The following is a 15,960-nucleotide window of genomic DNA, read 5'->3' as shown; positions in this document are numbered from 1 at the left end:
TAAAAACAAACAAAATGATGATAGTGACAGCTGACAAATTACGAAGTTACTTCAACCAAACACGTCCAAGCGGACACGATTGGTTATGTTATAAAGGGACTGTTCAAGGTGAACCAAGGGCTTAACCGCGGTTAAAACCGATAGATCGCTTGGAATAGGTTATAGTTAATTGCCAACCGTTTGAACTGTCCAAGTTGTCATACCAAGGAGGATGATGATCTCCACTCTTTTCGACTTGTGTTTTCTCCTATTTATCTTTTATCAATCTTATTAAGCCCCTAAGTAACCATATTATAAACATTTTAAGTTATAAGGGTCGTTCCCTTTTATGGCAGTTAATGACCCTAAAAATATGACGTATGCATTACGTCATAGGTGAAAAAAAAATTTAAAAACACACTAAAGCGAAAGCGAACTTGAAGCACTCCCACCACAAAATGTTTGTTGACATTTTACACTTCTGTCATTTTTCAATGGAAACTTTTCAAAAATCCAATCGAAAACTTTGACTTTCGACCCGCAGTAATAATCCGCCCCCAATCATTTAACGGAAAGATGTTCAAAATCACCCAAATTGCATGTAAATTCGTCCGAAGTCCCCGCGTATTTTACCCGCTTATCGCAAAATCCGCTTTAAAATCGTACGTGACACAAAGAGTGAGGTTATATAATGACAACAAATGGCACTACTGGAGCCCCGGGCCCAATCAGAAATTAAATGTGGCGCTCGCGTTGAGTATCCTCTCGTGGTTGGGATTCGAGCAGGAGGACGAAGACAAGGAATCCGAACTTATTATGACCCTTAAAAGGGCCGTACTGTGCACCCAACGGGAAGAGTATGACAAAGCCGAACAAATGTTACATCTTGCTTTAAGGTAAACCTAAATTGTGTCAGATTATATATTGTAACAACAACAAATCCTTTATTAAAGCCATAAAACATGTAGTTACAACAATACACATTTTTTATTACCTATGTGAGGTGTGGATTTTGTCAGTAGAAAAATTCTAACTTAATTAAGTATACAATTAAAATATTTATAGAATTTAAAGCATTCTGTCACTTGTCCATTCATACATCTATTCATGTCATGATTTATCAAAATATTAAATTTAAATATAAATAAAAAGGCAAAACGTGAGTACACAAAAATTAAATAACAAAAAAATATAACATTCATTCACAAATTAACTCATGCACTAATACACAATACTAGATGAGAGTTTCATTTAAATTTTCAGCCATATACTCATGAAGAGAATAAAAGGCCTTTTCTTGCACATACAGTATCGGACAAAATTAGAGAGACTCGACTACTTACGTCTTTTATGTAAGATAAAAATGATTAAATTCCTCTTTTTGTGCTGAAGGATGTTATGTTTTGAAGCAGTTGAAAAAGGCACTAAAATAAATTTTAAAAAAAAACATTTCTCAAGATTTATTAGGAAAAATAAAAAAATGCAAAAAATTCTGTGCTACAAAATTAGAGAGACTTATCCTTAAAGTACATTTGTACCCTATACTAATGAAACTAACCTAATACTTTGTCCAGTACCCTTTATTCTGGAAAACTTTTTCACATCTATTCGGCATCGATCCAATGAGATTCGAAATTACAGCCGGATCCATTGATTTCCAGGCATTCTCGATTTCTTTAAATAATTGAGCACGATTCCCGATGTTTTTAGTGCGAATCTTTTTCTCTATAATCTCCCAAAGATTTTCAATTGGGTTCAAGTCCGGCGATTGCGGTGGCCATTTTAAAACTTGAATTTTGTTAGCCAAAAACCATTCCTTCACAAGTTTGGCCGTATGTTTGGGGTCGTTATCGTGTTGGAACGTGAATCTTAGCGGCATTTCCCATTCGGCGTAAGGCAACATTACATCTTCCAGTATAGTCCGATACATAAATCTATCCATAGTGCCCTCAATTTTGTGGATAGGACCCATTCCATAACCTGAAAAACAACTCCAAACCATTAAATTGCCACCTCCGTGCTTCACAGTACCAGAAACATATTTTGGATCAAGCCTTTTGTTTGCTGGGCGATGTACGAACTGCGCTCCATCACTTCCAAAAATATTATATTTAGACTCGTCACTAAACAAAACCTTATTCCAGTCCTTAGCTGTCCAGTAACGGTGACGTGTTGCAAATAACATTCTAGCAGCTACATTTTTTTTTTGATAGATGGGGTTTTTTTGCTGGTCTCCTTCCAGGAAGCCCCGCCTCCACTAATCGCCGCTACACAGTCCTGGATGAAACCCCAGGCGCCTCCAATTCAGCCAAAATCTGTGTTGAAGATAGACGCGGATTATTCTGACTTAGTCGTTTAATTCTCCTGTCCAGCAGTACTGAGGTTTTTCTCTTGCGGCCACCTCTTTTAAGGTTTGTCACTCTTCCACGGAGCTGATAATTTTTTATTGTTCTGGAAACCATTTGTTTACTGACGTTGAATTGCTCTTTTATTAATTATTTATTTATATTTATTTATTGTCAAGGATAAACAAAACACATTTATAGATATAAATACAATAAAATGTTAGGATGTTATGATTAATAAAATATGGTTTACAGGATTCCTGATAGGGTAAATTGAATATAGTTCTCAAGCACCTTTTTTGCAAGATAAGAACTCTTTCAGAGTCCCCCAAAGAATTATACCATATCTGACTCTGGACTGTATATAGGCATGGTATGCTGAAAGGGAAGCCACTGTACCCACCTCCTGTGTCTATACTCTTAAAGCGAAGCAATATCTGGACATATTTGCTGCCACCAACTTAACATGGGCACGCCAATCCAATCTTTCATCCATCATTACTCCAAGGAAGTTAGCTGACTGCTGTGTTCTTATCTCTGTCCTTCCAATTTGCACTAGAGAGCTTTCACTAGGCCGTTGTTTAAAGTTTAATATTTGCGTTTTGTTGACATTCAGCAGAAGATTATTTATGCTAAACCAGCTTTCTAGCAATCCAACAGTTTGGGCCACTTGATTTGCACACTCCTGATCTGTATTTTTGCTGCATATAAGACTTGTGTCATCAGCAAACATAACCATATCATCATAGACATTGGTGACATCATTGGTGTAGATTATATACAGCAATGGTCCCAGAACGGACCCCTGAGGCACACCTTTTTTTATTTCTTTGTAACCAGACTTGAACTGTCTACCATCACTCATTCTGTCAACTACACACTGCCTACGGTTTTACAAATAGGACTCTAGAAGTTTGAGGGAAACTCCTCTGATTCCATAGGCTTTTTAAGCAGTATTGAATGGTCAACACTGTCAAAAGCCTTGGATAGGTCAAGAAAAATTGCCATTGTAGCTTTTTGATCATTCATTGATTTAATAATTTTCTGCAGTGCTTGATATATAGCCCTAACTGTTGATCTGCCTTTTCTAAACCCGTTCTGTAATTCTGTCAGTATTTGATATTTCTCAAGATAAGTTTCAAGCCTGGTGTATATAATTTTTTCAAAAACCTTGTTTATATTGGGGAGCAGTGATATTGGACGGTAGTTTTTAGGTTCATAGAAGAAGTGTTGGATAGTTACCCTGTTGAATTGATAAGTTTATGACATCAGCTAGTGGCCTCGCCAATTGCCCTGAAATCTGCTTTAAAAATGAAATAGGAATGTCATCATGACCTGTTGATCTCTTATTTTTTATTGTGTTCTCTACTTCAGTTGGATTATGGTATAGGAGCCAAAAAAATGCTGTTTGGATGTCTCTTTATTTTGCTTAGATCAATATTATTGTTAAAGTTAATGTCAGGACAGATATTTAAGAAGTAGTCATTAACAGTGTCAAGAAAATCAGATTCACTATCAGATTTAGTATTTGAACATTCCAATAATGATTTTTTTTGAGACTTTTTGTTTGTAAATTTTTTAATTAAAGACCATGTAGCCTTCCCTTTATTCTCAGATTCAGCAATATATTTAAAGTTAGTAATATTTTTTATAGTAATTTTTGCTAACATGTCCAGAAATCATTTGATGAAATAAATCATGTTTCTTTTTTGATGAGATCTTGATACCTTGGGTTAACCAGGATCTATTCTTTGAGCTTTTTGATTTTATTTTTTTGATTGGAAATATTTGGTTGAGCTTAGTATCCAAAATACCTGCCAGCTTATTAAAAGCTTTTTCAGCATCTGCCTCCCCCAGCACATCATCCCACACACAGCCAGTCATTTCAGAACATAAAGCCTGTAATTTAGATTTTGAAAATATTCTCCCCATTTTCCATGCACCAACTTCTTTGTTGGTGTTTAGACTTGTATTAATTGAGATCTGTATTGCATGGTGATCAGAAAGGGCTGTTTCCAATACTTCAGCATTGCTAAAATCTAAAAAGTTAATGAAAAAATTATCTATACATGATATTTTATTTAATAGATTTGGTCTTGTTGTATCAAATATTGTTTGATTAAAATTATAAGAGTGTAAAAGATCCAAAAATGTCTGCTTTTCCATCCCACTCTCATTTAGATTTTTTTCTGGTAATAAATTGACATTAAAATCACCTGTCATAACTATCCCAAAATTCTTGAAAGCTGAACATAAACCTTAACACAATTCCTCAAAGACTTGGGCTTTGGGCAAATAGCATAATAACCAGTAGATTTCTTTTTATTACACTGATAATTGAATAAATAAATAGGATGGCCCAGCAACAGCAAAACCAACAAGGGATCTTATACTGCTATGACTTAATGGCCAACCTTGCCTTTGACACTTATGAACTGGATAAAGCAGAGAAGTTGTTTGTAAATGTCCTGCAGCTACTGTTAGGAAATGGGCTTCCCCAAAATGACTTGAAGGTTAGTTAATTGGTACAAATATGTTTTTTTTGTCTCAAATGTAATCTTGATACCTATCCCAGCCTCTTGCAGGTGATTCATATCAGCTTAAAGTTAGCCAGGATTTGCCAGTTAAAATCAAATAGTGAAAGGGCAGATATAGGATACAGATGGTGTTTGGAACAAATAGAATCTCATAAGAAACATAACCAGGATGCCAAAGTTTTATATGGTGTGATCAATGATTGGTATGCCCAGTACTTGTTGGATACTGGAGATATGACTAAAGCTTTAGTGCACTTGACTGAGGCTTATAATGTTTGTACTGAAATTATGGGTAATAATTTTTTTTGTTGAAGATTATTTTTGGTTTCCAAAGTCCACTTGCATTATAGGTGAACAAAGTGAAAAAGTGATGCTACTACTTAATGATCTGGGCATAACAAGCTTTAGGGCAGAAGACTATGATACAGCCGAGAAATTTCTGAAAGAAGCAATCACATTGGGAAGAAAACTGGATGACAAATCACATTTGGGGGTGATCCATGCAAATTTGGGGTTGATTTTGCTTCAGAAAGGGGTGTTTCGGGAAGCAGAAAAATTTTGTGTACAAGGGAGAAAGTTAGGTTAGCTTTTCTACTATTTAAAATGCACTTTTTTTACAATTGTTCTTTTAGGTCGTAAATATGATAATCCCGAGTCTATAGAACAATCAAATTACTGTTTGGATCAACTTAAACTCAACAAGGAAGAGCAGGCCAAGAAAGCTTAGTGTATCTGTGATAAAAATCATGTAAATATGTAAAAATAAATAAATTTTATTTTAAAAGTTGTACATCTGTTATTATACCCAGAATATTGCGCCAAACAAGATTTAGTTGGCATACTGAGATAAGTGCCGGAAAAAAACAATTTTCAAAAAAAAATCTAAATTTATTAAATACAGTACAAAAGGTCTTAAAACTATTCACTCTTATCCTTCCTTAGAACATTCTTAGGCAATTTACTACTGGTGACAAACCAAAAGCACAACCAATTTGGAATAAACACCATAGTGACCACAGTGTACAGCCAGTTTCCATAAATCATTGAATCAATAATACTATAAATGACAGCCTGCTGGGTGGCATCTACAGCCTTCAACAGAATATCTTTAAGAGAGTCTTGCATGAACATCACAATAGTACTACACAAAATGGCAGTGAAACAGATCAGCAATGGATGAACCATTACCCACATCACTTTCCTCATTACCTGAAAGTATTTATTGGAACTCGGTTCAATTATTAATGCTACAGGTACAGTTATGGTACCCCAAATAATCCCTAAAGCTATATTGTTCATTGACAGAGCAATCATTGTGGTGCCTAACTCTAATAATCCAAACATACAAAGCAAGTTTAAACTCTCTTGGCACCTAGTCATATCATTTAAAAATTGTGGAATAAAAAGAGTGAGGAATAAAAAGAAAAAGAGCCCCCAGAAGACCACTGTATGTGCCTCAAACCCAACCAGGGGCAACAATGGCTTTAAAAGTTCCGGTAGAGCCATTATAAATGCACCACAAATATGCAAAGCCACAAACAGAATGACCACTTTTATATAATTGGCAGGCAGATTATCCTTCTTATTTTCCTGATGCCTATGCCATTTGGCACATGCCTTAATAATTACTGCAGCAGCAATCATGCAAGCCGCAGGCATATAGAGACCAATGGAAATATACCTGTCAGAAGATGGCAATATATAGAAAAAGAAACTCTGGTGAAACCTTTCAAGTAAATTATTCATGCTCCTGAAAATCCCTTCAATTAATCTACCGATGCTTAGGAAACTCACCCTCACTCCACCTTTGGCCTTTTCAAACCCTTCCAATGTTAATGCTTGCACCCCAAACCTTAAAAACAACCCATGATTCCCATTGGGGATACCGGTGGCTTGAGTGGAAATCATGCTAAGCATATTCTTAAAGTGATACTTCCACTCCTTATAAGTGTCCCTGTGATACTCATGCTTCCTATCTTTAAATGTATAATAAATTCCCTCTTTAACACAAATCTTACTAGCTAAATTAAACAAATCCAAGTTGGGCAACTGTCCATTTAAACCTTCGATTTTAATATCAATTTGCCCAATAACTGGCCCGTGCAGTTCCAGGTTAATAGCTGCTTGAATTGCTCCTGCTCTCCCCCTAAGTTTTCCATGGTCCAGGATGTCTTCATTGCCACAAGTGACTCCATAATAAGCTTCCAACCAGGCCTGCATCCCTAACTGTTCATGATCAGTGATAAGGAAGATTATGTCTTTTGCCCAGTACTTTTCTCTTGCAGCAAATTTGGCAAAAGCCAACAAAATTCCTATAGAGGGCAATGTTGTCGGATAAATGCTTGAAGGAGTCCTATAGGGGACACTCAGAACAAGGGCTTCGGTACTGGCAGCTCTTGGAGCCCTAAGGATGCCATACACATTCCTGCCGTGATAAACTTTTTTGGGGTTCAGAGGTGAATGCAGGGTGAAGTTGTGTGTGTAAGCATCAATACCAATTTGCTTAAGCTGAGCAAGAAGTAAGGGATACGGAATCGAATTATCATATTTCTTGGCTTCATCGCTGAACATTCTATAGTACTCTTTGGCGGCACGTTCTTCGCTGAAACTGGACTTCACCAGCCCCGGTAGAAGGGCGTTCTCTGAGAAATAGGTGTTGGAGTTGAACTGGGGCGAGGCCAGGGCACAAAACCACACCACGCCGGCTAAATATAACAGAACGCACAGTTTTCCGTAGTATTTAAGGAGAATTTTAGTCAGTTTGCCCTGCCCGCCCTGCGGGTTTGTTAGGAGACCCATTTGGGGCCCAGGGGATGTCGCCGGGCTTGTTTTGTATATTTGACTTTGACAAATTCAAATGAGGTTAGGTCATAGAGAGAGAATTACCAAGTTTATACGAGCACCTTAAACTGGTTTAGTGGAAATCGGTTTAACATAATTCGCATGTATAAACACCTGCAAATCGCCTTAGGGATCGTAAACCGGTTTAGCTTAACTTAAATCGATTTAAATAAATGGATGATCCAGTTTTAAACCGCCCAGGGTAAAAGCCTGTCACCACTGAACCGACTTAAGTTCCAGTGCTACCAACACAAATATGCTTAAATGCTTTAAAAAAATAAATACACAGATATTTTAAGATTAGATGTTAATTTTTTGATAAATCATTTTGTTGTCACTTGTTAAACTAGTCAACTTTTCAAGTAATAAAATAACTAGTGAGCTTGACCAATTTTTTGTTTTTAATTCCTAGGTTGGCAATGGTAAACAGCTGTTTAATCCTAAGGTGGACTCTCATGTAATTCTTAATCCTCTCATGTAAACACTAGCCAAACTGAATTATCTCTAAACCGGCTTAACCTCTAAACAAAGTTTTTAAGTATTATATATCTTTTATCTATGCCTCTAAAGTGGATTATTTGCCCGTATAAACTTGATATATAATAAGAAGAGGAGTTAATCACATGTATACCAGATGGCATCACGGTTAAGATATAGCGCACTCTGAGCAGCCTTTGGAAGTATTTGGGATATAAACACGAATATATCGACTGAGTCATGTCAAAAACGCAGGATATTCGAATTATTCAGTGTGAGGCGGGAGATTTAAATTTAATGCGTAGAGATCAAACTATACAGGTATGACCAATATATCTCGTAAATTATTAGAGATAAGAAAAAGGTTATATTTAGAGTTTTCAAATCTTTCTAAGCACTTTAAAAAAATATAAAATTAATTTACTTTATTGTACTTTCCCTATGGTATGAGTCAATGGATCAGTGAGGTTTGTATCATTGGTGTGAATAATGCGAATTACGACCCGTCTCTATAAGGCCATGTAACTTTGTACTATTTTTCTGGTAATAATTTAATAAGAAAATCATATATTTGGAAAGTTATTGATAAAAAAAAAACGGTTTTCGAATATGGCGACTTTCAATCTGTCACTAACAATGGTGCAAAATTAGTTGTCTAGGTTCACGATCTACAGTCGCACTAGTTTGCACCATGATTGATTTTCTGCCCTATACTCATTTATGTCATGACTTTTTAGGTTAAGTTCGGACTTCTGTTTATTTACTATTATGAAAATTTTAAAATAAGTTAAAAAAAAAAATGAAGCGCAATTCTGAGGAAATGGATATGGGAGATAATTCTTTAAGTAATATTCAATAACACTTATTTATCATATTTATTAATCTACAAATTTTTATATTATAGCATCATTGGAAGGTTCCTCTGCCCCAAAAAGAGCAAAAGAAAATCAAGAGGAAAATAGTTTATTGCATCTTACAATGGATATAGATTCCAGAGACGAACCAGTGGCCTCAGAGCAATCGCTTTTGAACGTATTTAAGAAATTTGTTGGGGCAGGCCGTCACAGTAAGTCTTTACAAATGTCAATGCTTACCACAACATCCATTACACTAGAAACAATAGAATTACATAGACAGGGTGTAAGTTAAATTAAATTGTAGGCATGGTAGAGAGGGATCCCAACCCAACAGGTCACCCACTAGTTAATTCCAACTATGTAGGCAAACAATCCCATTATGAAATGATGGACTTGGAAGCTGACACATCAAATGTAGGTGTCTTTTTTTCTATAGCCAGTTTCTTCAACAATATTTATCATTTTTTTAGGCCTCACAATTCATAGTTGCCAATATGGGTAATAAGGTTGACCAAATAGGCAGGCAGGTAACCTAAATAAAACAATGCAAGTAACATTTAAGAAACATACACTTTTTAGATGAAGAATTTACATGAGAACCTTAGACAGGTGATGCAGGACTCTTTAAGGGACAGCCAATTGCACATGGCGGCTTGTAATTTTGTTAAAAAGCCTGGGCAGGTTTATCACTTGTATGAACGGCCTTCGGGACAAAAATATTTCAGCATGTTGTCACCACAGGTAATGAAATAAAACAGTATTTTTAATTTTTTATGGCAGGCATAATAGAATAATGCCTTTAAGTTGAAGCCACAATTTAATATAAATGATATAAATTATAGTAGTGTAAATGACACCACCAGCTTTTGGACACTCTCCATGATGTTGCTCTTCAGTAAGAGTTAAATATGTAATATGATTCTAGCAAAGTATACTTCAATTCTATATAATTGACTATTGTTTGTTGAGATCTGTGTGCAACAGCAGCTCATCTTCTATTGCAATTGGTGATTTAATCAAATTGCCAATAAAGTTTGATGCTTCTCTTAGAATGCCTTTTTTTATTTATTATTTATCAACAAATCAGAAAACTTCATTAAAATAGAAGAGAAAAAACTCAAAAATTAGGTTTGGCTTAAAAATTACAGATTCTTCAGAACATTGTTGAAAGATTATAGAATTTTAAACACTAGTAATTTATACTTTAAATCATCAATCTTAAAACTTATTAAACAAAGAGAATTAGGTCAAATTATTAGAATACACTTTTTTAGAAACAAAAAAACACTATATTGCCAAAACCCCACAGTACAAAATACCAAAGAAGTTATATTGGAAAAAAACTATAATTGCTTACCTTTAAATCAACTTAGTCAACTTTTGAAATCACTTTTTTGCTGTTTTGGCAGACAAACTTTAAGCTTAAGTTGGTAATGTAGGATAAGTGTTTTTTTTTTTTAAATTGTTACAGCCTATTCTTTTCTTTCTCTTCAAGATGGTTGAGTGCACTCAACTGTCTGGGAAAGATAGAATGATTCTCCCAGGAAGTTGAGTGCATTCAACTATCTAACGTCTTTATTTGATTGTTGCCGGATTTATCTTTTCTTCATTATGTATTTCCACACTAATTGATAAATCTTACGTAAGTTAAGTTTAAATAAAGACAACACTGTGTATATGGTGATAAACCAAAATAAAAAAATATAAAACCAGTAATAAAGATCAATAATAAAATCCTGAATACAATATCTGGGTCTAGTTATTAATGAAAGATTAATATGGATTGCACATATTCAAAATATCTTGGCCAAGGTTGGATGAAATAAAGAGATATAGCCATAAAGATGAAAATGCAAAATACACTATAACAGTTTTATTAAACTGCATAGAAGGTATTTATGTTAACCTTACGGAAATCTGGTATTTTCACGTAGACTTTTTTTCTCCAAGTTACTACACTTTCCGTGAAAATTCGTATGAAGAACATCTATTTCTAAAAATAGGAAAACTCTGGAGCAGGCAAAGAGTATACATAAAATAAAAACTAAATTAATAAAACCAAATGTAGAACTTGAACAGTGATTGACGTACATAATTATAACTTAAGAACATTAGGAGATTTAAGAAGTAGATATGCAATAACAAGAAAGGCACATGAGTCCTTGATATACCAAAGTGTAGAGATATATAATAGTTATAACAAGGAACTAATTTTTTTATTATTGAAAAGAAGACTATGAGCTGTAACCTCAAAAGGTATTTGAAAAACAGAGACTGAGAATTATTTATAATGGTTCTATTTTTTTTCAGGATATTAGTATTACTTTTTTTGTTAAATCTGTGTTCTGTTGAAAATATTAATTCTAATGCCCAATTGCTCATTAAAGGTCTGAAATAAAAAAAAACTAAAAAAAATTACTTTTTTTTAATTCAAAATAAATATTTATTTATAATTCCCAATAGACGAACTCTAAGAGCCACCTGCTTCAAAAAAATGGGCACTTCGTTAAAACCATTAATAAACTTATAGACAAAACAAACATTATTAACTTTTCTTCTCTGAGAACCAGATTGTAGCATATTCATATATGGATTGACCATATTTAAAATTGCAAGTTTCTAAATTTTTTCAAAAACTTGTTCTAACTTATCAATGCATATTCTAATTGAAAGGAGCAGTATAAAATTATTAAAGATCAAATTGAAAAATCAGGCGTTAACCGTAGAAGAAAATCCAGAGTTTTCATTGATTCAAGCCAGATTCCCGGATCCTTGTATATTTTTATGTCATCTACAGACTTCAGATACTTGCAAGATGCAATTCAGCGATTGATGTCATTAATAAACAAATTAAAAAGACGAGGTCCAACTTATTGATACGGTACGGTACAGTGTCTATCGGGCGTTAATGAGTTAAATTTTTTGTTTTATTTGTGTCAATAATAAAAGATTTTTCTTCTCTTAGGATTGGGACGGCAACAGTCCTCACAAGTTTTTGGGCAGTTGGTATCTGGAAGCGGATCAGAGTTGGACACCAGCAGAAGAAAGACATGCCAGATTTGAAGGAGTTACTTTTATTAAGAAATTATTGCTAGATTCCAAAAATAAGTCTATACAATAATTTTAATATGTAATAAGGATATGAAAAATAAAGCGCTAAATTTCAATCAATCATTTATTTATAAATCCCTGGCAAGGTAGGTTCTAATACTTTTTGTTCGCCATATTAAAGTGGGATTTCCCTCATGCTGCGCCAAAATAGCATTTAAACCATAAGAAAAAATATATAAAGCGATGAATATGTTTTTTTTTAAATAAAAGACCAAATTGTAGCAAGAAATTAAAAAAGAAAAAATAACCAGTGCTCTTTAAAATAAATTCCATAAAGGAGAATAATACAAAACACTTATCTATGAAATATTAAATAAATAGTAGTGTCCTTCCATGAGATGCCTGTCATTAGACGACAGAAATTATTAAAAATCTCACTATCTAAAAAACCTACAAAACCGATATCCTGTACTCAAACCTAACCCTCAAGAATATACAGAACATCACTAGGTATAGTCATAACCCCTCTGATAATATCCTCCGAAATACTCACTATATCTACAATAGGGCGGGGGGGCATCAATAACTTTAATACAACATCTAGTAGCAAATGAAGGGATCAGAATTATGATAAAATAACGAGTTGACCGGTATTGGTGGCGTAAATCAAACCCTGGCCGGAACTAGGCAGCCACCTGATGCAATTAATCCTGCTCTCCCTGTGCTGTTCCAATTCCCTTAGTGCCGGGAGCCTGTCGCCTGGAACGTCTTTTTGCTCGATCTTATATATCCGAGCCATCACCTGAAAAAACCACCCAAATATGACGTAAAAAAAAGACTATTTGGGTCCAAATCCGCTCAACATACCCATCGATCGCTCGGCACTATAGAAACCCTTCTGGAAGCAAACCCTACCACCAAATGACGGCTCAATGGTGACAGAGATACGGAAACTGCGTTCTGTTCGAAACTCGTCGTATATAAACACTGGCCAAGAGTTTCCCAGCGTAAGCTGTATACCCCTGTAAAAAAGTTTAATAATTATCAGGATTTTTCAGGAATAACAATTAAGTTCATATAGTTTTGAAATTGAACGTTTATACGTCTCATACATTTTCCCAAGTAAGTAAATATCGTTTGGTGCAATAACGGGACGAGTATCTTCACAAACAATGAAGTTATAAACACTTTTGACCTATCTTCCCCAATTGGATAAGTCACAATGAGATATCCCATTCTGGAAGAGCCAAATTAACTATTATTTTTTTGTGAATGGCAGTTGAACAGTGGGGTGACTTTGCATATTAAACAAATTCAAATTTATTTCAAAAATTAAGTAACAGAAAACTATTTCTACACAGGAATTTATACATACATACCATAAAAAAAAGTTCATTTCTAACAATTCCTAGTAAGAAAAAATAGAAGAGGAGTCAAAACGCATCCCTACAAAGTTATTCCTGTGCAAGAGTTATTTGATGACGATTTCGATAGGCGAAATGAGTTTTGTGAACGCTTACAAAACATGTGCAAACTAAATAATAATTTAGTAACAAATATTATTTTTTCCGATGAAGCCACGTTCTGTTTGAATGATAGTGTGAACAGACAAAATTGTCGATATTGGGCAACAGAAAATCCGCATTGGATGATGGAGGTAAACATCCAGTACCCTCAAAAACTAAATGTGTGGTGTGATCAGTGGCGGCTTGCTAATAGGGGCGCAAGGGCGCGCGCCCCCCCAGTAATTTCATTAAAAATTACTTATTTTAAATTTCAAACTCGTGTGCAGTAATTATTAATTATATTAGATATCAACCCGCGTTTAAACGTATAACACAAGCGCCCGTACTATAGAAGATAATGCGATATTCAAATCAACAACCAAAGTGCTCCTGGCATCCTACGTATACCGCTCTCTGTCTCGCGCAAGGTACAGCTCATCTATCTTCCTCTATTTGTCGTGGGGCGCGCTCGCATCCGCGTCCATAATTTGGCCGAAAAGCTACTCTCGACGACCGATTATCTCGGCTATTATCTCGCTCGTTACCGATAGCGAGGCGCGCAAAAATCCGTGATCGGTAGTTTGTGTGTGTGTGTGAGTATTTCGAAAGTGAACAATACAATAATTATTATTCAAATTTAATAATAAATCGTATAAGCTTTTTAATTAACTGTAATTTTTCAAATCTTTCACTGGAAGAAAAAGTAAACATTAAGACTTTAGGCAGACCTTTGCCGGATTTAAATATTACTCTCTAAGATCTGTCGATATTTGAATCAAGCATTGCCAAAATAAGAATGACATCGATAATATTAAGGCTAATGTAGAATTAAACTTTGTGTGTCAAAATGTCAAAAGAAGATGAACTGACGATAACTTAAGAAATATTATTGCAAAAGAGTCAGTTGTTACCCAAGCGAGGGACAGATTTTCCTCGAGGTCATCTTCAAGCAGCTAACTTGTTCGATAAAGAAGCGTATCCAAAATATAACAAGACCTTTCCAGTGGATATTTTAGATAATGTAGTTACTTTTTATCCAATTTTATGTAAAATTAGATTAACAACTGAACTAGAAGTCATTTACTTAAGACCAGATTTCTCACAAAATATTGGAGCTATGAACTTGCTTTCATTTATTTTATAAAATAATCTTGGCGAAATATTTGTCGAAAGTATAATTTTTCTTCACGTTTTAAAGTTACTTGTTATTGTTTTTAAAACTGCAGAGAGGTGGCAAAAATATTTTCGTGCGAGGTTGCGTGATGTGTAAATGCGATTGTTTTGTAACAATGTTCTTTATTTTTTATTGCCAAATTAAGACATTTATGTGCAAACTTTTTGTGATTGTACTATGATGACTGCAAACCGTCATGTCTCAGATATTATAACATATACTTAGGTACGTCCAGTTATATTTTTTTATTTATTAGTAAGTATATATTTATTTGGATTTGCGCGCCCCTCCATAGTCAAATGTCACGAGCCGCCACTGGGTGTGATAGTGCGCGGAAGAGTAATAGGTCCCTTTTATTTGAACAGACTTTAACGGGACAAGTGTATCTCGATTTTCTCCAATTTGAATTAGTTCCAGCATTACTAGCTTTATTTCCAAATCCATTGGACCTAGAATATCCTGGTGAAGAACTAATTTTCCAGCAAGATGGCGCTCCTCCACACTATGCTGCCACTGTGCGTAAATTTTTTGATTAAACCTTTCCCAATCGGTGGATAGGAAGGAGAGGACTAATCGAATGGCCTGCTAGGTCGCCTGATCTAACACCAATGGACTTTTTTTGTGAGGATACCTCAAGTCGAAGGTATTTGTTAATAGGCCAAATAATCTAGACGACTTGAAAGAGAGAATTCGCAGAGAAGTGCGCGACATAACTCCGGAAATGATTGAAAATGTGCAACGAGACTTTATTGATCGCCTTGGATATTGTCAAGCCGTGAATGGCAACCCTTTTAAACATTTAACTTAATTTTTGTTTTTTTTTTATTTGTTACATGAATCGTCTTTTTTTCGATAACTGTTGACTCTAGGTATAGGACATGATGCATGAAACATACGTAGAATTCCACGCGAAATTCAAAAATGAAATAAAAAAAAAAGGTGCTTTCATTTGAAAAAATGAAGTTGATGGTCGTAATTCATTTTTGAGCAACCCTGTATATACAAACTTCACGTACAAAAATGCGCAACTTGAAATAAAAATCGACGGGTCTGAGCGTTTTTTTCTCGAACACACCCCCGAATCACAGTATACTATAACAACCAGTAGGTTATCTCGATCCACGCGCCGAAATTTCGTTGACCTTCAACGCGCTTCATCCGAAATATTTCACCCGTCGGCTCTTGCCTATGATC

At 34.9% G+C, this 15,960-nt stretch overlaps 4 protein-coding genes across 7 annotated transcripts in view; 2 read left to right on the top strand and 2 right to left on the bottom strand.

Moving 5' to 3' along the window:
* Positions 1 to 450: 450 nt before the first annotated feature.
* Positions 451 to 5,651, top strand: LOC126744135 (tetratricopeptide repeat protein 19 homolog, mitochondrial). Its single transcript, XM_050451480.1, has 5 exons — positions 451 to 875; positions 4,678 to 4,837; positions 4,910 to 5,153; positions 5,212 to 5,442; positions 5,494 to 5,651. The coding sequence occupies exons 1-5, from the start codon at positions 556 to 558 to the stop codon at positions 5,586 to 5,588; spliced, it is 1,050 nt and encodes a 349-aa protein (XP_050307437.1). The 5' UTR covers positions 451 to 555; the 3' UTR covers positions 5,589 to 5,651.
* A 77-nt stretch (positions 5,652 to 5,728) lies between these two features.
* On the bottom strand, positions 5,729 to 7,922 carry LOC126744132 (glycosylphosphatidylinositol anchor attachment 1 protein). The gene has a single exon (XM_050451477.1). It carries the CDS (start codon positions 7,658 to 7,660, stop codon positions 5,780 to 5,782), a length of 1,881 nt encoding a protein of 626 aa, XP_050307434.1. The 5' UTR covers positions 7,661 to 7,922; the 3' UTR covers positions 5,729 to 5,779.
* Positions 7,923 to 8,853: 931 nt separating this feature from the next.
* LOC126744137 (uncharacterized protein C1orf50 homolog) lies at positions 8,854 to 12,203 on the top strand. Its single transcript, XM_050451484.1, has 6 exons — positions 8,854 to 9,024; positions 9,084 to 9,245; positions 9,341 to 9,450; positions 9,507 to 9,563; positions 9,616 to 9,777; positions 12,002 to 12,203. Exons 1-6 carry the CDS (start codon positions 8,979 to 8,981, stop codon positions 12,155 to 12,157), a joined length of 693 nt encoding a protein of 230 aa, XP_050307441.1. The 5' UTR covers positions 8,854 to 8,978; the 3' UTR covers positions 12,158 to 12,203.
* The window catches only part of LOC126744130 (uncharacterized), a 67,408-nt gene continuing 63,645 nt past the window's right edge, over positions 12,198 to 15,960 (bottom strand). For all 4 annotated transcript variants that reach the window (XM_050451471.1, XM_050451472.1, XM_050451474.1 and 1 more), the window contains 2 exons: positions 12,955 to 13,109; positions 12,198 to 12,889 (listed from right to left, as the gene is read on the bottom strand). In XM_050451471.1, coding sequence (XP_050307428.1) covers positions 12,713 to 12,889; positions 12,955 to 13,109 — 332 coding nt within the window. In that variant the 3' untranslated portion in view covers positions 12,198 to 12,712. The remainder of the gene's footprint in view (positions 12,890 to 12,954; positions 13,110 to 15,960) is intronic.

Source organism: Anthonomus grandis, chromosome 13 (genome assembly GCF_022605725.1).
Source record: "Anthonomus grandis grandis chromosome 13, icAntGran1.3, whole genome shotgun sequence".
NCBI classification, from domain to species: domain Eukaryota; kingdom Metazoa; phylum Arthropoda; class Insecta; order Coleoptera; family Curculionidae; genus Anthonomus; species Anthonomus grandis.
This window is presented reverse-complemented; position numbering and strand designations above follow the sequence as displayed.

What these genes read in the sequence shown, in the direction of transcription:
- LOC126744135 (XM_050451480.1), top strand. Translation starts at nt 556, where the DNA reads ATGTTCAAAATCACCCAAATTGCATGTAAATTCGTCCGAAGTCCCCGC. An exon ending in ATGTTACATCTTGCTTTAAG is followed by an intron (nt 876 to 4,677) that starts GTAAACCTAAAT and finishes ATAAATAAATAG; the next exon opens with GATGGCCCAGCAACAGCAAA. An exon ending in TTCCCCAAAATGACTTGAAG is followed by an intron (nt 4,838 to 4,909) that starts GTTAGTTAATTG and finishes AGCCTCTTGCAG; the next exon opens with GTGATTCATATCAGCTTAAA.
- LOC126744132 (XM_050451477.1), bottom strand. Translation starts at nt 7,660, where the DNA reads ATGGGTCTCCTAACAAACCCGCAGGGCGGGCAGGGCAAACTGACTAAA.
- LOC126744137 (XM_050451484.1), top strand. Translation starts at nt 8,979, where the DNA reads ATGAAGCGCAATTCTGAGGAAATGGATATGGGAGATAATTCTTTAA. An exon ending in TGTTGGGGCAGGCCGTCACA is followed by an intron (nt 9,246 to 9,340) that starts GTAAGTCTTTAC and finishes ATTAAATTGTAG; the next exon opens with GCATGGTAGAGAGGGATCCC. An exon ending in TCAGCATGTTGTCACCACAG is followed by an intron (nt 9,778 to 12,001) that starts GTAATGAAATAA and finishes TTCTTCTCTTAG; the next exon opens with GATTGGGACGGCAACAGTCC.